The sequence below is a fragment of the Chiloscyllium plagiosum genome, unplaced genomic scaffold (genome assembly GCF_037043375.1).
Source record: "Chiloscyllium plagiosum isolate Xiang-an unplaced genomic scaffold, Cpla_swu_hap1 HiC_scaffold_23, whole genome shotgun sequence".
Taxonomy (NCBI): domain Eukaryota; kingdom Metazoa; phylum Chordata; class Chondrichthyes; order Orectolobiformes; family Hemiscylliidae; genus Chiloscyllium; species Chiloscyllium plagiosum.
This window is the reverse complement of record NW_028270161.1, coordinates 20,952,590-20,976,100: the sequence shown is the minus strand read 5'-3', so window position 1 is coordinate 20,976,100 and position 23,511 is coordinate 20,952,590. Positions and strand designations below refer to the sequence as shown.

At 40.9% G+C, this 23,511-nt stretch overlaps 1 protein-coding gene across 1 annotated transcript in view; it reads right to left on the bottom strand.

The window, feature by feature from the left end:
- Nucleotides 1-23,511, bottom strand: part of tnpo3 (transportin 3) — a 73,031-nt gene that overhangs the window by 12,217 nt on the left and 37,303 nt on the right. The window contains exons 16-19 of the mRNA XM_043713950.2: nucleotides 21,253-21,393; nucleotides 5,618-5,734; nucleotides 1,913-2,007; nucleotides 386-542 (exon numbers count right to left, since the gene is read on the bottom strand). Coding sequence (XP_043569885.1) covers nucleotides 386-542; nucleotides 1,913-2,007; nucleotides 5,618-5,734; nucleotides 21,253-21,393 — 510 coding nt within the window. The remainder of the gene's footprint in view (nucleotides 1-385; nucleotides 543-1,912; nucleotides 2,008-5,617; nucleotides 5,735-21,252; nucleotides 21,394-23,511) is intronic.

The following is a 23,511-nucleotide window of genomic DNA, read 5'->3' as shown; positions in this document are numbered from 1 at the left end:
ACAAATGTTGAAAAATAAAACTTTTCTGAGAAAAGCTAAGTATATGCAGCAGTCAGATGTAAAGAGCCATTTCTCACAAGATCCCGCAATTAATTATCATTGGGCATGTTGGCTAAGGGTTAAATATTAGTCAGGACATCCAGCACATGTCAAACAGTGCTGCATTATCTTTAACATTCACCTGAACAGACAGAGATTAGTGCACATACAAAAGGACCTCAGATGGTTTAGTAAGGGATAGCAGCACTTACTCAATAGGACACTGAAGCCACACAATAGGGCATGAACCCACAAACCAATAAACCTGGGGTAGGAGCAGTGCCACTCGGCTGTCTTATCCAGATTCAGGCACCAGTATTCAGTGCTCAGGCAGGCACAAACTTACATCTTTGGCAACACCTGTGTGGATAAGATCCCTCAAGAACTTCATGATACTGCAGTTGGCATCCCGGTGGTCAAGAATGACAGCTGCAATGGCACAGTTCAGGATGTGAATAATGATCTGGCTCTGCAAAAGCGTGGTTGGGCTCCGTTGAATAAATCTACATGGAGAAAGAAAAGGGAACTCCATAAATACTTGCAGAGGTGTTTCATGTTACAAGAAACTCTAGAAGATTCAAAAATGATTTAGAAGACTGGTACCGAAAGATCATACTGGTCAGAAAATACTGAATATGCCCAATTGCTTTTGTCTTGGAACAGCCCGAGAGGTGGTCTGTCAAGACATTTTCACGATTATAAAAGTGTTTAACAGGGAAGGTGCAGAAAATATTTTCCCACTTGAGGCTAAGCAAAATCAAGGAGCATAATATACATGGTAGCTGTTGGGGTCTTGTGTCTCAGTGGTAGGGATCAATGTGCCCTGGAGGGGTCACATAAGATAGCCGAACAAATTGACTAAAATAACTATAACCATAAGATAGCCATTAATATATTCAATTAAAAGTAAAGATAGTTCTTTGCTCAGAGTGGTTAGAATGTGGAACTTGCTGCACATTCAAATGTGCATGGTGTTATTAAGACAAATAGGAGGAAACTGAATATGTGAAGGAGAAAACATAAAAAGAATATGCTTATGGTGTTCAAAGGCCTATCAAAAATTTTATTAGCACACCACATGGTCGGAAGGGGACTTGTGCAAAATATTTTTGCAAACTTTCATAGATAAATGAAACACCACAATATCAACCAATATTTACACTGCCACTATTCAAGTTTGCTATCAAGCATTCAAGAGACTAAATTCCCACAGCCTCGGGAGACAGAATGAAGTATGTAATCTAATGTTAAAAAAATTTGAATAAATATCTGAATTGGAATAGATTGAAGTTAACGGACACATTTTAAGGAAACTTCTATTACATGGCTAAAAAAAAAATCAGGTGTATTTTTAAAAAAAAATACTGTGATTTGTTATGATCTGGTATGCACTGCTTGAAAGGATAATAGATGATGATACAATAGTAATCTTCAAAGGAAAATATAAAGTGAACATTTGCAAGGCTATGGGAAAGAAGTGGAGAGTGGGTTTAATTGGATCGCTCTTTCATGAAGTGGCAGGAGCTCAATGGGTTAAAATGGTCTCCTTCTGTGCTGCACAATTCTCCAGGAGGCACAGAAGTGAGATGTTAGAATAATGGACTAGAATAAAGGAATCCCTGCAGTGCAGAAAGAGGCCATTAGACCTATCAAGTATACACTGACCCTCCAAAATCCTGAGTTTCTGTTTTTGAGGCAGGACTAAATACTTTGCTGAGACAGGTGAAATGGTAGAAACACCTTTCCAAAGAAGGGTCAGTGCTTCAGAGATTTGGTGAAAGAGATGTATACAAATATACTGAGTCACCAACAGTGCCAAGCAAGTCCTATTACATCCTTACCAGACAACAAAATCACAAAATCTTCCAAGTACCTGGTTGCTAAACGGAAAAGATCATCCACTGTGTCTGGGTGATCCCGAAGGCCATTTGGCTGTTCGAGCAGTTGAAATGTTGGCATGCACAAAGCCTGCAAAAAATAGTGAAGAGTTAAAGGCACATGCCTGCAGGCCAGAGAAAGATGGCCACCATCACTACCCAGCAGGGAGGGTTGGCCCACCTTGGATAACCTTTCTTACCTGTAATTGAGTGATGCCAAGTCCAAATACAGCATACCTGCCCTTACAGATCAGACGTTGCCAAAAGCTAAGTGAAGGAGACTGTTTGAGGGAAATTTTCAGCAGCTTGTCAGCCAGAGGGTAAACATGGAGACTTGTCTGAATGTAGCACAATTAATCGCCCATTCTATTATGGCAAAACACTTCAGACAATTTTTTTTAAATAGACAGAGAGAGAGAATCTATGTTGGTCTGATCAGTTGGTTTGAGGGGATCTAAGCACCTTCCATACCAAGCAACATCCTCGTAAACCTTTTCTGCACCCTCTCCAAAGCGTCAACATCCTTTTGGTATTTGACAGCCAGTATTCTAAACGCAGCCGAACCAAAGTCTTGTACAATTTTAATATGACCTGCCTGCTCTTATACTCAATATCCCAGCCAATGAAGGCAAGTATACCATGTGCCTTCGTGACCACTCTATCCACCTGTGCAGCCACTTTCAGGGTACAATGGACCTGAACTCCCAGATCTCTCTGCTCATCCACTTTTCCCAAAGCTCTTTTGTTTACAGTATAGTTCGCTCTAGAATTAGACTTCCCAAAATGCATCACCTCACATTTGCCCAGATTGAACTCCATCTGCCACTTCTCCACCCAACTCTCCAGTCTATCTATATTCTCCTGTATTCTTAGACAGGCCCCTATGATTTCTGCTACTCCACCAATCTTAGTGTCATCTGCAAACTTACCGATCAGACCAACAATGCCATCTTTCAGATCATTTATGTATAATACAAACAACAGTGGCCCCAGCACTGATCCCCGTGGAACACCTTATGTACGCTTCCCTATTCCTCTTGGCTAGTCGCACAATTTCTCCTGTCATCCACGGTTCACGAATCTTGCCTTTCCTATCCCTCATTTTCAAAGGAACATGCCTATCCTGCACTATCTTTGAAAGCCTCCCACGTATCAAATGTGGACTTCCCTTCAAATAGCTGCTCCCAATCCATATTTCCCAGCTTCTGCCAAAGTTTTGATTGGCCTTGACCCAGTTTAGTACTCTTCCCTTACACTCTCATCTTTGTCTACGAGTATTCTAAAACTTACAGAATTATGGTCACTGTTCCCAAAAAAAATCCCCCACTGCGGCACGGTGGCACAGTGGTTAGCACTGCTGCCTCACAGCGCCAGAGACCCGGGTTCAATTCCCACCTCAGGCGACTGACTGTGTGGAGTTTGCACGTTCTCCCCGTGTTTGCGTGGGTTTCCTCCGGGTGCTCCGGTTTCCTCCCACAGTCCAAAGAGGTGCAGGTCAGGTGAATTGGCCATGCTAAATTGCCCGTAGTGTTAGGTTAGGGGTAAATGTAGGGGTATGGATGGGTTGTGCTTCGGCGGGTCGGTGTGGACTTGTTGGGCCGAAGGGCCTGTTTCCACACTGTAATGTAATCTAATCTAATGTAATCTAATCTAATCTAAGCAACTTCTACCACCTGGCCTGGCTCATTCCCCAGGTCCAATATGGCCCCTTCCCTCATTGGACTATTGATGTACTGCTCTAGAAAACTTCCCATGGATGCTCCTTACAAATTCTGCCCCATCCAGATCTCTGACACTAAGTGCATTCCAGTTAATGTTGGGAAAATTAAAATCTCCCATCACCACCACCCTGTTGCCTGTACACCTTTCTATAATCTGTTTACCTATTTGTTCTTCTACCTCACGCTCACTGTTGAGGCCTTTAATACAGCCCCAAGAATGTAACTGCACCCTGCTTATAGCTCAGCTCTATCTATAATGCCTCGTTGCTCAAGCCCTCCATAGTGGCCTCCTTTAGCACAGCCGTGATATCATCCCTGACCAGCAATGCAACTCCTCCCCGCCTTTTACTTCCCTCCCTGCTCTGCCTGAAGCATCTATATCCTGGAACATTTAGTTGCCAATCATGCCCTTCCTTCAACCAAGTCTCTATGATAGTAATAACAAAATGGAAGCCATGAAGGGAGGTTGAGGTTAGGATTGCTTTCACTAGAAAACAGGAGATTGAGGGAGATTGATTGCAGTCTACAAAATCATGAAGGGTATGGACAGGAGGGGGTAGAGATAAGCTTTTTCCCAGGGTGAGGGATTTAATAATGAGAGGTCACGCTTTCAAGGTGAGAGGTGAAAAGTTTAAGGGACACACACACGGAAAGTACTTTGCACAGAAGGTGATAGGTGCCTGAAACGCGTGGCCAGCAGAGGTGGTAGAGGCAGGCACGGTAGATTCACTTAAGGCGAGTCTGGACAGATGCACGAGTAGGTGGGGAGCAGAGGGATAGATTTAGACAGTGGATTTGGATTGGCACAGATTTGGAGGGCCGAAGGACCTGTTCCTGGGTTGCAAATCTTCTTTGTTCTTATGTGACTGATCAAACCTCATTGTACGCATATCACCAAGACTGCAGAGCACAGAGCTGAAACTTTATTGCTGGAACAGCACAGCGGGTCAGGCAGCATCCAGGGAACAGGAGATTCGACGTTTCGGGCACAGGCCCTTCTTCAGGAAATTAAGGGTAAACCAAACAGTTCCAGAGTTCATTGAGAAACAGTGATGTATGTTAGACAAGTTTAGTTCTTCAGGCTCTAGGAGGATTCTTGTCGCACAGCAGTATTTGTCCCTGCTTCAGAGCCTGGAGACTAGATGCATGACATGACACATCGGAATAGGTCAATTAAAAATATCTGCAAACTAGGTTCTCCCCCAATGTGGACAAAGGGGTCCAGAAGGGTAAGGCAGAAACTGTAGTTTTGCACTAAAATACTTTTAAATCTTAGTTTTTTACTACTTAACTGAACATATGAATATCAGCCTGTTAAACAGAGAGGGGTCAATCAGGACTAATAGTAATCAGTTGATAGTGTCCAGTTGTAAAAGATTGCTGAAGGAATGAAAGTGTTCAGGAGTTCCACAATTCTGCAGACAAAGCCCAAAAGACTTTGAAGTGCCTCAACTCTGTGGAACCAACTTTCAATAGTATCAATACCAACTTAAACACCTTTCCGTTAAGCATTGTGAATAATATGCATTTGCAAATGTCTTCACCATTATAAAATGTCCCAAGGTGGTTCACTTCAATAATATCGTACAAAAATCAACAGTCAGATAAATAGATACTAGGACTGGTCTCTAATAGCGCGGTGAAGGAAATAGTTTTCAGAAATGTTTTAACAGAAAAAGAGGGGGCTAGAGAGCAAAGACGTTTGGAATGAAATTCCAGAGTTTTGGGCCTAGATAGCAGAAGGTTGGCACAACCACTAATGGTGGTGCAATATATGTCAAAAATACCCAAGGAATGCAGGTAACTGCATAGCTCTCTCACCGATGCACCATTACCCCTGTCCTACCCTCCAATCCCCTCAAGAGTCCACACAAAGCATCCACTTGCAAGGAGACCCCAAACCATGCCTTGTCCAGGATGAATTTCTTCAGCACCGAGAGGGGATATCTTGTGGCACGGGGATACTAAATCCTACCCTACCTGTACCATGTCCAGAAGTCCTTGTCGGCAGCCTTCTTCCATTCCATATTCATCAACCAGGATACTGCCCAGATAGAGGAAGCAAGAATGTGGATGTACACGATACACATTCACCATCTATGTGGAGAGGAGAAACAGAAGTATGAGTGGGAACAATAACAAACGTTGCATCTCCAATATAGTACACAACCCCAAGTCTTAAATTTGCAACTTCCATCATAGAACACCACTTAGCTTTTGTCTGCTACCAGATCATGCAGCAGGCTTTATTCTGATATCTCACTCAAATTTCTGATAAAATTTAAGGAAAAAAAAACCTCAAATGTAAGCATGTAAAGTTTAAAATCACTTCTGGACATGGGCTAAATATCCTGTTACTACAGCATTTTACCATGAAGGTGTCTATTAAAGACAGAAATCACACTCTTGCTTTTCGATTTTTCAATGCTTTGTTCTGATCATCCAGTTGATCTGATTTCAAAGGCAATCTGAGTCACAAGGACAAAATTAAAGAACCTCGAAAGCACTGAAACAGAGCAATTGAAAGCTGACTTTATAGGAGTTTATAAAACAGCTCAGAAAAAAAAAATCCAGAAGTTAATGACACTCAAACCCAGGCATACTCAGAAACAAACATAAAATGCTGAAGGAACTCCGCAGATCCAGCAGGGAAACAGAGTTAACAATGAGTTTTAAAGAACAAATCATACTGGACTCAAAATGTTAATTTTGCTTCTCTCTCCACAGATGCAGCAAGACCTGCTGAGTTTCTCCGGCAGTTTGCTGGAAAAATACTGTGCTGTTTGCTTTAGACTTCCAGCACCCACAGTATTTTGTTTTCATACCAAGCATATTCAGAATTGATTTCAGAATGCTCTTCACACAAACTCTAATGAATCTTTAGCACAGGGAAAAAGAGGCAAAGGCTCTACAATGATAGTGTGGTGGCTATGGTAGTGAGCTAGTATCCAAAGGTTAAGACCAATAGCCCAGAGAATGTGGGTTTAAGTTGAACATGGCAATCTACACATTATAATTCAGCTTGGAAAGCATAATTCAAACTAAAACGATGTCAAGAAAAGTTATAGCAAAGTATTAATTGTTGTAAAACTCAAACTATGATGTTCTTTAAAGATGGAAGCTTGCCATCTATACTGTTTAAATCATGTTTCAACAATACCACACCAGCGTGATTGGCCCTTAATTGCCCACTTCAGTGGGCAAGCAGTATGCTCAATTAAAGCAATCAGGGATGGTAATAAATATTGATCTTACTTGCACTGTCTATATCCAAAGAATTAATTAGTAAAGATTACAAAACAGATACCGCAATGATGGTGGTAGGAAAGATCTAGTGTGTAGAACTTTTTCCAGGTGAATAAGCTAACACGGACAACATGACCATCCCCACTTGCAGCTGTCCCCGAGTTTCTGAACACAGCATAGTGGCCAATATGATCTACAGCACACTAGCAGCACCGTGGCTCCTGCATCACATGGTCAACCATCTCAGCTGAGTGACTATCAAACTGGAATCCTGTGTAGGTTTAGAAAAATACACTATCTCGCACTTACTTCCAAACTAGTCACAGTCAGATTAAGAATGCTTTGTGCCCTTACACCCAAACCATAATCATAAGCAAATAAAACACAGAAACAACCCTTTAGAACACTTGCATACTGCATCAATATTAAAGCAAATCATATTACAATATGAAATAACATTTTATTTTTGCTAATTCTGTTGTTGAGAGATCAAGTTTAATATGGTTAAAGATAATTTCCATATGCCTCAGAAATACCATAAAACATTATGCAAATGATATCTTGAAATATGGTTCCTGAAGCAACTTATCAAATATTATGCATCCAACACAATCCCAAAACCTTCAGCTCATCTACTTTGGTGGCGTTAAGAGGAACAATGGGTTCAGCCTTTGATTTACCTCACAGAGAAAAAATACAAGGTCTGTGGGACAAATTTCCTGCTGCCTGCTAATCACCTTCCTGGGCCAGACACATTGCAATAGCAGCTGCTTCTGTCTGCCACCTTGAAACAAATGCCTGTATGGACATGTCCTGCATGCATCAAAAAAGCTGAACCCGATCTATCCTGATGTCTCACAGTCTGACAGCTGATGTTGCCCACTGGCCAAATTTGGAATACCCCGGTGCAGTGTCGGAATGCCTAAATAACTAAACAAGGTTCAGATATTCGGCAGTTAAAAAGTGCCCAGCATAAACGTTATCTCAAGGGCCAGGAACCCGACTTGCAGGTCTGATCTGCCACAGCCCTCAGCTCCTTGATATTCCATCTACTCCCCACTTTAAATTCTTTCAATGATCCAGCTGCTACAATTCTCTGGGATAACATTCTCTCTAAGCTGGGCCACTCCAAAAACTCAGCAATTAGTGGCAAAATGCCAAGTTCCAGAAGTCATGGGCACCCAGAGATCTCCAAGGCCAGTCCAAAGATTAGAGGGACTGAGGCCAAAAACTGCTGTTCTGAGGCCAACAATTCCAAACATACACTAGCTTCTGGGAGAAGACATTCCTCTGCATCTGTTTTAAATGAGTGCCCTCTTATTCTGCAACTATTCCCTAGCTTGAGACTTTCCCACTGGTGGAAACATCTTCACAACATCTAACCATCAAGCCCCCCCAGAATCTTGTACGTTCAATATAAGATCAACTCTCATTCTTTGAACTCTAATGAGCCAATACCTACTCTGTTTAGCCATTCTTGAGAAATCAATGCTTTCATCTCAGCAAACAGCCTAGTGAATCTCTTTCAAGCAGTGTCCAATGCTGGTACATCCTTTCTTCAATACAGATAACAAAATTGTATATAGTATTCCAGATGTGGTTTCACCAAACTGCACTGTTGTAACATTCTTCCCTATTTTTAAACTCCCCAGCCATAAAGGCCAAAATTCCAATACCTTAATTACCTGCATGCTACTTTTTGTGTTTCATACACAACACCTAATCCCTCTATGTTGCAGGCTTTGGGGTTTCTCTCCATTTAAATAATAGTTGGCCTTTTGATTTTTCCTATCACATTTTCCCACCAACTCCACCTGCCAAGTGTTTGCCCATTCACTCAAATCTATCAATCAGTACCCCTTACAGATTCCTCATCACAATATGTCCACCCACTGATTTTTATGCCACCAGCAAATCTGGATGATTTACACACTGTCCCCTACTCAAGCCAGTAATATAGACTGTGCATAATGAACTCCCCAGAACTGATCTTTGAGGCACTCCAGTAGTTACATTTTTACAACCTGAAAAAAAACATTAACCCCAACTCTACTGCGTGTTTACCAATCCTCAATCCATGCTAATACATTACTGCTAACACTATAAGCTCCTACCTTGTAAATTAATCTTTAATGTTGCATCCACTTGGGAATCATCTGGAAATCCAAATACAGTGCACAGACCATTTTCCTTTTATCAAATTTGCTTGTAATAGTCTCAAAGAACTCTAAAAATGTGTCAAACAGGATTTCCCTTTCACAAACCGTGATTGATTGCATTAAGCTTTTCTAAATGTACTGCGATTTCTTCCTTAATAATGGTCTCTAGCATTTTTCCAAAGACAAGATGTTCGGCTAACAGACCTATATAGTTTCCTAATTTGTATCTCCATCATTTCTTGAACAGGGTGTTACCTAATTTTTTTTCAATCTGCTGGAACCCTCCTGGATTTGAATGTTGGTCCAGGCAACTTGTCTGCCTTCAGCCCCATTAGTTGGTCAAACATTTTGTCCCTCATGGTAGAAAGCGTTACAAGACCTTTCCTCCCAATAGCACCTTGCTTATCCGATACTTTCAGAATGTTTACAGCCTCCAACATGAAGACCAATGCAAAATATTGGTTTAAATTACCTGCCATCTCCCTATTCCCATTTTCAATTCCAGTCATATCCTCCAAGGGTCCCAGATTCACTTTTCATACACCCATACAAGCTCTTGCTAGTTGTTATTTTATATTTCTGGATAATGAATTACTTTCATAATCAATTATCCCCATCTATATTAGCATAAGTCCACTACTGCTAGTTCTTCAAATAATTCCCAATCCTCTGGCCTACCACTAATTTTCACTACTTTGTTTGTCTTAGTTTTTGAGTGGATACTCTCCTTGACTACCTTAGTTAACCATGAGTGGTTCATCCTTTTCATTAAATCATTTTTTAAGGCCAGAATAAATTATTAAGCATTACAAAATACCTGCTTAAATGCCCACTATTGGTCTTTTACTGATCTTTCCTTATTTTTTTTTTCAATCCCACTTTAGACAACTCTCTCCTCATACCTCTACAATTTCCCTTACCTAATTTGATGACACTATTTTAAGACTAGAGTTGTTCTCTCTCAAACTGAATTGGAAATTTTATTAAAGATAAGATCGCTATCCCAAAGGACCCTTAACTAAAAATTTCAATAATCTTCTCATAATATGTTACTAGTCTAAATTAGCCTGTTCCCATTTGTCCAGTCAATATATAGATTAAAATCATTTGTGACAATAGGAGTGCCCTTATGTGTCTACATATTTCCTGAATTATTTTTGTCCTACAGTGAAGCGGCTTTTTAGGGGGCCTATAGACCACCCTAATTAAGTCTTCTTTGCCAGCGTTATTCCTTATTTCCACTCAAACTGATCCCACATCATAATCTAATCCTCAGTCGCACAATTATATTTTCTTTTATTGACAATGCTACCCCACCTCCCTTACCTGTTTGCCTATTTTACCCGAACGTTGAGTACTCTTGAATACGGAGTTCCCAGCACCAGTCACCTTGCAACCACAACTCTGTAATAACTATTAAGTAATAATTATTTATTTCTATCAGTGCCATTAATTCCTCTATCTTGTTATAAATGCTGTGTGCATTCTGAGAAAGTGCCTTAAGCTTGGATACGTTACCATTAATACTTATTTTTAATGCTAATTTTTACTGCACGTATTACATTTTCTGCCTCTTCCTGCAAAACTTGGGAGTATCATTCGCCTCTTCACTGCCCTGCACCTGTGCTCGCTCATTTCTTTTTGAATGTTTAAGTTTCTCTGCCACTGAACCCTTGCCCACATTAATTAATTTAAAACTTCATCAACCACCCTAGTAATTGATATGTTTGCTCGCTAAGCTGTTTTCAGAAGTTTCGTCACCATGCTAGGTTACACCAGTGAGCCTCGGGTGAAGCACTGGTGTTATGGCCCGCTTTCTATTTACGTGCTTAGGTTTCCTTGAGTTGGTGATGCCATTTCCTGTTCTTTTTCCTCAGAGGGTGATAGATGGGATCCAAGTCGATGTGTTTGTTGACAGAATGCTGGTTGGAATGCCATGTTTCTAAGAATCTCGCGCGTGTCTGTTTAGCTTGTCCAAGGATGAATGCTTTGTTCCAGTCAAAGTGGTGTCCCTCCTCATCTATATTAAGGATACTAGTGAGAGAGGGTCATGTCTTTTTGTGGCAAGTTGATACTTATGTACTCTGGTGGCTAGCTTTCTGCTTGTTTGTCCAATGTAGTTCTTGAATCGACGTTTCGGGCATGAGCCCTTCTTCAGGAGGGCTCATGCCCGAAACATCGATTCTCCTGCTCCTTGAATGCTGCCTGACCTGCTGCGCTTTTCCAGCAACACATTTTCAGCTCTGATCTCCAGCATCTGCAGTCCTCACTTTCTCCAATGTAGTTTTTGCAAGGTATTTTGCAAATGACATTCATTTTGCTTGTTGTTTGTGTAGGGTCTCTTAAGTCTGACGTTGTTACCGAGTACGGGGATAAAACATCCAAAAACAAACCTTCCAGAACCTCAACCTGAGCTACAAATCCTCTCGAAACTCATTAACCCTAGTTATACAATTGGACAGGAGATTGGTCTCAGCATAGTTCAAATAAAGCCCTCCCTAATAGAATAGGTCTCTTTTTCCTCCCAGTAATAGTACCAATACAATCATGAATTGGAACCCATTTCTCCCAAACACCTCTAATCTTATTTAGTTTATGTCAATTTTCCAGCGCCGCAGGCTGTAATCCTGAGATTACACCATTGTGCTTCTGCTTCTTAATTTAGCCCAGAGCTGTTCATAATCTCTCAGCAGAACCTCTTTCTTAGTTCTAGTTATATTGTTGGTACCTACGTGGACAACGTCAACCAAATCCTTCCCCTCCCATATGATGTTCTTAACCATGGCACCAGACAAGTAACACTGCCTTTAGGAATCTATCTTTGCTGCAACAAACTGTATCTATTCCCCAAACAATGCAATTCTCTATTACTACATTTTTTTCTCCTCTCATTTGAACAGTGCTCCATAGTACGAGCTCACCCTCCTTGCAGTCTCCGCCCTTGTCTACACTGGGACCAAGAACCTTGTACCTACTGGACAACAGTGGAGGCTCCTCTAAAACTTAATTTTGGATTCCTATGCCTGCCTCACTCCTAGTCACACCTGCCTGCCGTTGACCATGGACAAATTTGGTTGCCTCCTGTAACACTGTCCAGGTAGCTGTCCATTGTCTAATACATTGCAGTTCCACAACTCATTTCTGAGCAGAAGTGCCCTGAGCTGTTGATACTTTCTGCAGATGTGGTCACATTGATCACATTAATATCCACCAACTCCCACATACTACAAGCTGCAATCTATCGCCTGCCCAGCCATCCCTATTCCACTTAATTGATTAACTTGGAAGTTAAATATTTTAAAAGTGAATTTCAGAATTGTACTGTTCAGCCTTAATAAGTATCTTGCTTTAAACCACTTGGCCAAAAGAGCAAGAAGAAACACCCACCAATCATCTACCAGTTTTCCTCTGATGTCATACTTAGTTCCAACAGTTGCAATAGGTTGAAGGGACGCTCTGCCAACAATTCACATCTCCTGCTGCCACTGTCCTTCTCATGCAGCTCCATGCACTCATTCTGTGTCACAGTGATGCTGACTTGCTGCACACACTTCCTAGTTTGCTTCACAGTGAAGCTGACCTGCTGCATACTCTTTCCTATCTGAACTTTGTCGAGTATGGGATACAGTAGCTCTTCTGGGTCTGGAACACAATAGAAAATCGGAGCGGAGGCAGCATAAACAATAACTCTGGACATTGCCTTCTGCCACATTGGAGCCAGAGCCCAAATGCTACTTGCCATTGACAGGAGGCTGCCTGGCAGGCTGGCACTGTTCAGCCTTCTACTAACTGCTGGGGCAGATGGCAGTATGCAGAGGCAGCCAGTGGCACAGAATCTACGCAGCTCAACTTTGGCTACACCAGATTTGTGTGCTGACAACCTATACACAAATGGATACAGGTAGGTAATCACCAAGACTGGTGCCCAAAAAGAAAGCAATTTTTAATTCTGTGTTTTTAATTGTGGATCAGATTCCTATTCAGTATTCCTTTTCATTATTGTTTGCTATATCTGGTCTGCTTATTGCACAGTGCAGCTTTCCCTTTGCATGCTTAAAGGGAACATTGGGATAAATTCCCCATCACTGTGCTTTATAAATATATCGTACCAAAGTGGCTGCACTGTTCAACTATATTCAATATCTAATCTGTCGGCAGGTAGTGGCAATACTCAGACACTGCAGCAGCATGAAATATTGTGAAATACCATATCTGATGGCAAAATATTGCATGGCACTTAATCAGCCATAATTTTAGCGGAGTGCCATATATTGCACAATATCACCCTCTACTGACAGGCCTAAAATATAGCAAGGGCAGCACATCTTCACTGCTCACTTTTCGGAGTATAATTGCATTGGTGTTGTAATTTGTTGTCGAGACTTAGTGCAGAACAAAGGACCACAGTGAAGGTCATCACTATAGCTAACACATTCTGTAGATACAATAACTTTAGCACACAGGAAATGCAGTGTATAGGAGTTCATAATCCATCTGTAGCCACATGGACAAGGTAGTAAGCTGTTGGACCAGAATCTCAATTGTTATAGTGCAGGTGGTGGTTATTTAGGGCAACATACCTGCATGGGTTTAATAAACTAGTACCAATCTCCTGATTTTTCCTCATATCCCTGATAATAGTCATCCAATGCCTCAGTTGAACTGGTCTCCACTACACTTCTAGGCATTGCATTCCATACCCTAACTACTTGCTATGTGAAAAATTCTCCCATTACCCTTGCTTCGTTTATCAATCACTTTAAACCTATGCAGTCATTCTTTTTTTTCTTTTAGCATGGAATCAGCTTCTCCCTATTTACTTTGTCCAGCTCTCTCAATTTTGAAAATCTCTATCAAATCTCCTCTCAGCCGCCTTCTTTCCTAGAAGTGCAGTACCCAAATTTATTCAATCTAATCTAAGCTTCTCATTCCTTGTAAATGGCTTTCATACTATCTCCAATGCATTCACTAATTTCCTGTAACATGGCACCCGCAACCGTACACAATACTTCAGGTGAGCTCTTGCACAAATTCAACATCACCTCCTTGCTCATGTATTCTGCCTCTATTAATAAAAATGAGAACATTGTTCGCTTTATAATTGCTCCCTCCTCCTGTTCTTACACCTTTGATGATCAGTACACATATACATCTAAGTCTCTGCTGCACACACTTCAGAATTGTTTCTCCTATTTTATATTGTCTTACAACTGACGTGCATCACCGCTCACTTCTCTGGATTGAATCTTATCTGCCACCTTTCATATACTCCACCAACTTGCCTATGTCTTTTTGGAGTTTTACACTGTCCTCCACAGTTTTCAATTCTTCCAAATTTAGTGTTATCTGCAAACTTTCAAATTGTCCCCTGCGCACAGATCCAGATCATCAGTAAAGGTGAAGTTGCCATTATCCTTCTGGACTCATAGGGCTGCTCTCCCATGAGAGAGACCATGACTGATGGTAGTTTAACCATATGTTAGCTGAGAGGAGAGGTTGAGAAAAAGAGCAATCTTTCATGGAGACCTTCATGGTGCGGGCATTGAATCCATGCTGATGACATCACTCTGCTTCACACCCAGCTGTCCAGCCAGATGAGCTAACCGTTCTTTTATTGTTTTGGGATTTCCTTTTAGGTCAGCTGCTAGTGTTTTTCTCATAGTTCCTCCTTCTTGGTCTTATTTGTGTTTTACCTCCAGCCTAAACCTTCAGTTTTCCTGCTGGTTTTCAGTTATATTTTCTGCTTTACATCTGTCATAAGCACACTGTTTCTTTCTAATGTTAATTTCTACTTCTTGTGTCATCCAGGGACCGCTGGATTTTTTTTCTTACCTTTTCCATTAGATAGAGTAAACCTCAATTGTATTCAAAACTATCTGCTCTTGGAGGCCATTGTTCAATTACTGTTTTCCTGCCAAACTCTTACACCAATCAATCAATCATACTCAGCTCCGTGCTTGCCTTTTAAAGTAAGCTCTCCTCACTTTTTTTTTACTGTCAATTGTTGTATGTCATTCTCCAAAGCCACCATAAACTATACTATACAAAGATCACTGTCTCCTAAACATTTCCCCACTGACACTTGATCCACTTGGCCAACCTCAGTTCCAAGGACCAGGTCTAACAATGCATCTTTCCTGTTGGACTGGATGTACCAGAAACTCTTCCAAACACAAGTCCTCCAAAAGAAGCACAGAGTTAATCGCAGAGGGATCTCTCTCATTTCCAGAACAATACCCACTTGCAACAAGAAGCTTCACAAATAATCAAATGGGTCAATACTAAGTCATGGCTTTGAAGCAGCAAATGGTACAACTACATCCTCCAGCTAAGCGGAGCATCGCCGAAACTCAACATGACAACAGAAAGCGAGTTGTCAATTTGCTGGCCTGAACAGAGAATGACAGAGATATAATGCCGCAGTGCAGGAAGAAACCGTGCAGGCGGCACGGTGGCCAGTGGTTAGCACTGTTGCCTCACAGCACCTGGGATCCTGGTTCAATTCCAGACTCCGGCGACTGGCTGTGTGGAGTTTGCACATTCTCCCCTTCTGTGTGGGTTTCCTCTGGGTTCTCCGATTTCCTCCCTCAGTCCAAAGATGTGCAGATCAGGTGAATTGGCCATGCTAAATTGCCCATAGTGTTAGGTGCATTAGTCAGAGGGAAATGGGTGTGGGTGAGTTACTCTTCGGAGAGTCGGTGTGGACTTGTTGGGCCGAAGGGCCCGTTTCCACACGGGAGGGAATCTAATCAAAATAAATGGAACTGAAGCACCTCACTCAAACCTAAGCGATGACATTTTGAGAGACAGATCTCTTCCTATGTTATGACACTGCAATATATTCTATATTTGAAGGCAGGATCAGAATGACACAATCCAATAGGAACAAATCTAAGAAGTTTGCATGGGAGTCTAATTTAAGATGTCTTTACAGAATCGCTCTCGAAACAAAAATTGAGGATCAACCTATGTACCTTTGGCTAGCATTAATTTGGTTCAAATGGTGTCAATTTCCTCTCTGTTCAAAGGCAGGGGGCTCAAGTCCCAGCCTCAAATTTGAACAAATAATCTAGGTCAACACTACTTTGCAGGATTGAAAGCACACTGCGACAATCCTCTATCAACCAGGAGGGATACAGGCTTGCAATCAATTTTCCACAAGCCAATTCTAGTCAAGCTATTCTGAGTATTGAACAGAAGAAAGGGAGAAAGAGTTGCCAATATCTTATTGCCTGCTAGAGTACAAACTGCTAGAGGACTGGGAATAAGTCACCCATAGCCCTCAGATGGCATGCAGAGAAGAAACTAGGTACTTCTTCTTTACTGCATGCTTTATCAGTGCAGACTGGCCTTAATGCGATCGATGAATTGTGGATGTTGTTTGCATATTGCAAACTTTCCGCTGAATGTGTATAGTGAGTCTTCCATAGCGCAATCTCTATGGCAATTTCCCATAGCGCAATTTTCTATAGCGCAAGGTTGCAGAGGAACAACTGTTGTTATAGCAGAACAACCTGTATGGGAGACACTTCAGTCTCAGTTGAGAAGATTACTAACTGAACCTGCTGCATTAGAGGGAATCTTCCTACCCATCAACAGAATTTAGAATGCAAGAAATTTTAAGAACTGGATAAAGCAATTAAATCCAAGTTCATCCCTTCATTTGAACATAAATATCCCACCCTCTGATCATGATCTTTAACTCACCTTTTAACATATCTCTGCTCTCATCCCAGACAGATCTAAATTGCAGCTTCTACAATGCTCATTTCAAAGTTTCTTCCTTTATAACTTAATTCATTGGTCCACACCATAAAACAGAAGAGGTGGTGGTAATTCCTAGATGGGAATACCATTACAGAGATTTAGATCAGAATACACATTTTACAGGCTAAGTGCAATGAGTAATTAAGGCAGCACATGAAACTTTGGTCTTTATTATTATAAGTTGAAAAATAGGGAAGATGTGTTGCAATAATACATGGTGATGGCAGAATCGTATGTGGTGCACTGTGAACAGTTTTGGTCCTGTTAATTTCTTAAGGGGAGATACACTAGTATTCAAAAGAGATTCAATAGACTAATTACTGGGATGAAGGGGTTAATTTATTAAGAACAGCTAAACAGATTAGGCTTTTAGTCATTCGAGTTTAGAAAAATGCTGGATGATGTTTGAAATACACATGAACTTGCTGGGACTTGACAGGCTAGACGTTTCCACTTGGGGTAGTAGCTTGAACTGGGTTCATAATTTAAAAAATAAGGAGTAACTCATTTAAAACCGACTTACAAGAGAATTTCTTCTCAGAGGATGACGAATGCCTGGAATTCTCCAGAAAGAGTTATGGATGCGTGACTGTTGGAAGTATTTAAAGAGGCGACAGTAGACTTCTGAAATATCAAGGAGTTAAGGCATGTGGCAGTGTTGTGAGGTACTGAATAACCAGCTCCTGTTCCTATTTCTAACATTCTCAGAAGATTTTAGGTTGCTGGAAATCAAACAAAATTTCACATCCACTCCCACCTGCAGAGCTCAGATGAAAAAGAACAACAACATTTTAAAAGAGCTTTAGCTAAAGCCATACAAGAGACCGGGCAGATTTATTGCATAGTACCATAATGGGACTGAAGGCAACACCCAATGGAGTGACTGGATTAATTCCATGCCAGTTAATGACAGGAAGGGCAATGATATTACCAGGGAATGCTGTGACTGCTGCAAGGAATTAGGACCCTTAAGTGAACAAGTTAAATTAATTTGTGAGAAAGCAGTACAAACAGTTAGCACTGCTGCCTCACAGCGCCAGAGACCCGGGTTCAATTCCCACCTCAGGTGACTGACTGTGTGGAGTTTGCACATTCTCCCCGTGTCTGTGTGGGTTTCCTCCGGGTGCTCCGGTTTCCTCCCACAGTCCAAAGATGTGCAGGTCAGGTGAATTGGCCATGCTAAATTGCCCGTAGTGTTAGGTTAAAAGGGGTAAATGTAGGGGTATGGGTGGGTTGCGCTTCGGCGGGTCGGTGTGGACTTGTTGGGCCGAAGAGCCTGTTTCCACACTAAGTAATCTAATCTAATCTAAAAATGGCAACAGTAGAGTAGAGATTAGCAATTTCTGCACGATATCGAGGCAAAGGTGAAAGCAGAGGTTCCCAGTGAGAGAGAGGAGGTTTGCAGAGGTGGAATGGACATAGAGTCATTATGATCAGTATGTGCTTATAGTCATAAAAGGAAAAGGGCGCTGGAAACACTGGTCATAGCTAAAGTATTTGACAAATTAATTTTTAATTTTGTCTTCCAGAATTAATCCCCAGCCAACTGGTGACAACCACAACAGTTATTTAAAGTTACAGAATGTTGTTTGTCATGCTGATACTTGTAGGATTTATGTTCTTAACATTGGGAACAGGGAACACTGCCCAACACACACCCATGTTACACTGACTTATGCTAATTGAGGATGAAGTCTTGTCTTACAAAGTGCACCATGAGCTGACACAGCGACAATATTGGTTTGCTTGATTTTGGTCAAACTCTAGCACTGTTTACAGTGGTCAAACAAGTGGCAACACAGACAGCTTGGTTTTACGGTGGGGTGTGGAAATGGCTGCATCTCCAACCCAGGAACTAGGTCGCCTGAAATGCAGCTTAGTCAATGAAACGCAGCAATAAATTCAAAGGGGTTGGCAATAGTAGACCAAAAGTTTTGGACTTTAAAATTATCAACCCAAGGAAACCTTCGGACAGGCAACTCAATACAAACCAAGATCTATTCAGAGCTTGGCTAAGTACTAGATAGCCTGTTGTGTAAGAACTCCACAATGTTCTACAAAAAAATTAGGAGACGCAGAAAATCCTTCATGAAATTAAATTTTAATCTTGCAAAATCAAAACTGTGGGAGCCAGCAAAATGTCTTCCCTAACTCCCCAAAGATCTATGTTCTCCTCCAGTTTATGCAATTTGTTGATCTCGTGCTTATCGGAAAACATTAACATAGCCAATCATGCTGGCTTGCTTTGTCTCTCTAAACTAGTCATCGTCTGCCACACTGGTTCCCTCCATCATACTTAACCTATCAAATTACAACACCATCACCATCAGCTCATCTACCAGTGATTTAACTAGCCTATCACAACGCACTACCATTATCTGCTACTGGAGCCCTGTAACATGATCCTGGGCATACATTGCAACACCAAGTTAACTACATAGCTGCCAGAATAACTTCCATAAGCCATGCATGGGCTATTAATAAATTGATCAGGAAAAGTTCTCAAATGATGAAATCAGAAATGATGTCTGTAACACACGTATGAATCATGGATACTTGAACAGAAAGGTAAATATCTGAAATAAATTCTTAAAAGGTGAGACACCCTGCTCTGGCTGCCAGCTCAAAGGTTTTACATGCGCATATAAGACTACTGTGAAATGTGTTATATGTGATAATATGTTCATCGGCATTGTTCTGGCAACCTCAGTTATACCAGAGTTAACACCCATTAAGGCATTATATTGAGTAAAGAATATTTAGGTCATGGAGGCAGTTATTATGTGAAATACAGTCAGTTCTTCTGTAACGCTTTCTTGCATTCTTGTGCAAACCCGCGTTACAGAAAAATTGCACTTTAGAAACAGCGCTTAAAGTGTTAGTGCTGTAATTGTATTACGGCCAACACACATTTTAAAAGCTCGCGCCATAGAAACAGCATAACCAATTCGTCAATCGTGTTACAGCGAATTTGCATTAACAAAACGCATGTTATAACAGAATGACCTGTACTATAATATACACCATATGTAATGGAGATAAGGGGACTCAAGGCCCAAGGCTGAGCACTTAACAAGAAGGGCTGTAAAGTTGAACTTTTTCAAATACATTTCTGTCTTTAGATTTTATGTTCTGATTTATTTTTGTGCTTTAAAATGGCACCAAAAAGTGGCAACAATATACAACACTTTTCATTGTATTTTGTTATAAAATACACATTACAATAAATAAATCAAATATAGTAAGTACTAGTTTAAATAGATGTAGTGTATACTTATCTAATATACATAACAGAAGAGGAAAGATGTGGATTTAATACTACAATGGAGACTATATGGGTAGTAAAAGAGTCCTGTCTCACAGGAGTGGCGGGAACTATATTTCTGTGCGGCAGGAGTTTTGATAGAGTTGATTATGCCCATCCATAATCATTGTGGTTACATCCACAGATGCCAGTGATAAAGATAGAGCTGGTTGAAATATATAAACAGGCAAGTTGTGGAGACCATAATAGACAACCTGATGCAATACTAAAACCTGTTCTCCTAGATTATCCCATTATTGACCAAAAACCTCACCCTAGTCCAGGGGAGGGCATTTGTTCACTCCAATAACATACTGATCCTTAACTGACTCCACAACCTGGTGCGAGGAATTGTGGAACAAATATATAAATATATCAATGGATTCATATCACCTCCCATGCCCAAGTGATTATACAATTGATACTAATTTTATTTCAGTCTTGCCAGAGTTATTGCACGAGGTGGTCACAAAGATGATGGCAGTGGGGATTCAGAAATCAGACCAACAGGGCATTGGGTCAAGGACCTCTACCAAAGGACCAAATAGTAAAAGCCGTTTGACCCATTGTCTTTAAAGCCAAGGCTGGATATCTGGCCAGAATCAATGGGTGGCAGAACATAAGGGAAAGGGACAAGACCACTGTATTTGGTACCTTGGGCTAGGCCAAGAACCAAGAGAAGAGGGGGGGGCAAGCTTAAAGAGTTAAATTAGTTAGGCCTAAAGTTTTAACCATATAGTCAGTAATAAGCTAAGCTAGAACTGAAATAAACCAAACTGTCAAGTTAGTAGCTTTCAAAAGCCTTAAGTGAGGAACAGAATGCCTATAAAGAAAAGGGACATACTGTTGCTGAAAATGCGAGAATTACAACTGTAATATGCTTGTTGCGATCTCTATAAAGCTTGAAGGTGTTCTGTAATTCAGTAGAGTACGCTCTGACCTCCGTGTTAAAGCTTTTCTCCATGTTTGCGTATGAAATAAATGATCATTACCTTCTTCTGGAGTCTTCTATCAACTTCTCAAATATTTCTACAACAGCTTATTATCTAGCTAAAGCATCTGACTATTATGAGTAGAGCTCTCTCTAAAATTCTTCTTCTTCACCCCTATCAGCTGGCAGAATCCACAGATCAACTTACCTGAGTGACCAAGGGCTGAAGTAATGCAGCTGACCCTTTCCCTACACATCGGACAGCAAAACGCAAACAACGACAACAGCGCTCCACAATTCGATTGTCAGCTTGATGCTTGTTCAAGGTTTCAGATAAGACAGGCCAGATCTAAAAGCAGGAAAAAGGAGAGACGTTAAAAGGAAATAACTGCAGTTACAGAACTCAAAGTAACCAAGAAATAAGAACTTGTCTTTTAATATCTTTCATGGCCTCAAGTCAAGCCAAAGCACTTTGAAAATGTGCGTGCGTGTTAACTGTTTTAATATGGAAATACATCAGTTTGTTTACACACAACAAGCTCCCAGGAGGGGCATGTGAAAAAGATGAGACAAATCTATTTCTTTAGAAATGCAGATTGTGGGATAAATATTAGCCCAAGACAATAGTAGTGACTTCCCAAATCATCAGCAAAATAACGTGCAGGGATTTTTACATCCACCTGAGAGAACATAGAGTTTTGTCTGAATTTCATCTAAAAGGCCAGGATCTCAGACTTCTTCAATATTCCAGTGGAGTGTAAACCCTGATGTTTGTATTTACTACTCTGGGCAGGAACTCAAATCAAGAACGATGGCACAGAAAGGCAAAATATTTGAAACTGCACTGTAGGCTGAACCAGGGAGCCCTATTGAAAACATGATCGCTTTGCACTAACACTGACTTACTTGGTGGGAGGAATTTTGCACTTCTAATACTTCACTCACTTTTAGGGATACAAATTTCAATACTGAAGTACCCAAGCACATTTTTCATTTTAACGGAAGACTGTTCAAATTAACTTCTTGAAGAGGAAGCTCATGGTCTGAAGCAAGAAATGTTCATGCTGAGTAACAGAATATTTATCTATCCAGACATTCAATATAATTGGTCAAATACTCCTGATCCTATATTTTTCTTTTGATTAAATCATCAGATGTGAGCCTTGTTGGAGTTGCACTCATCGAGGCAAGTGGGGGGTGCTCCATCACACTGCTGAAATGTACTTTGTAACAGCACAGCCGAGTTACGTCTGCAAAATTCCCAGCCTCTGACCTGCTGCAGCCACAGTATTTATTTGGCTGAATTTTGTCAAATTGGAGTTGAGACTTGGTGGGCCTCATTCAGAAAAATGACCATGAAAGCCAAAAGAACTGGTTTCCTTTCCCCTTCCACTAACAACATATTCAACTTTCAACAACAACAGAGTGCACCATCTACAAGTTGTACTCCAGAAATTCACCAAGGCTCCTTAGAAAGCATCTTGCAAAACCACAATCACCACCATCCAGAAGGACAAGGGCAGCAAATGCATTGGGGGCATCACTACCTGTAAGTTCAACTCCAAGCCACTGACCATGCTAACTTGGAAATACATTGCTGTTCTTTCGGTGTTACTAGTCAAAATCCTGGAACTTCCTCTCTCACAGCATTGTGAGGCTACCTACAGTAGATTATAGTTGGCCAAGTTACAACAATCACATTAAACTTCAAACAATATAGTGGGAAATTTTGTATTCTTCCGAAATCATCTAACCAGCTTTATTCAGCATCTCAGTGGGCAGCAATTCAGCACTGCCAGGCTAGAAACCTACTCCAAGACTTGAAGTAGGGCTTAAACCATAACTGTGCAACTGAACTTAGCCAAGCTGTTGTCATATCACTTAAATTAATCAGCTGTCAAACATCACAAGGACTGCACAATATGAACTCATATGCCAATCACATAGCATGTTTTGAAATAGAAGGGAAGCAGTTCAATTGAAAACAAATGAAATCTGTCTACATTACAGCGAACAAATAAATGAGAAAGGAGTACATTAGGTAACAAGAAGTCTGGATTCATCTATTAAAGAAAGGAGTCATTGACACCACACAGGATAACATCTTTGGTAAAGAGAGGGAGAACAAGGCCATCTTAAAAAAACATTCTCTAGAATTGGACAATGTTGACATGACTGAAACTAACTGGTCATTGTGGTTCCCTTTGAGATGGGGAAAGTGCATTTTCTGTTTAAACCACTCCACTCTACATGGCAAAAGACCTCTCAGTGCTGCTAGATCGGAAGTTTTAGAATTTTGACCCGGAAATAATGAAGGAACAGACTTATGTGTTCAAGTCTAGACGGTAGGGGACTTCAAGAGTATGATTTTCAAACACCACCATTGTTCATTCTCTTCTAGATAGAGAAGATTGCTTGTTTGGGAGGGGGGGGGGTGCTGCCAAAGGCACATTGGCAAATTGCTGAA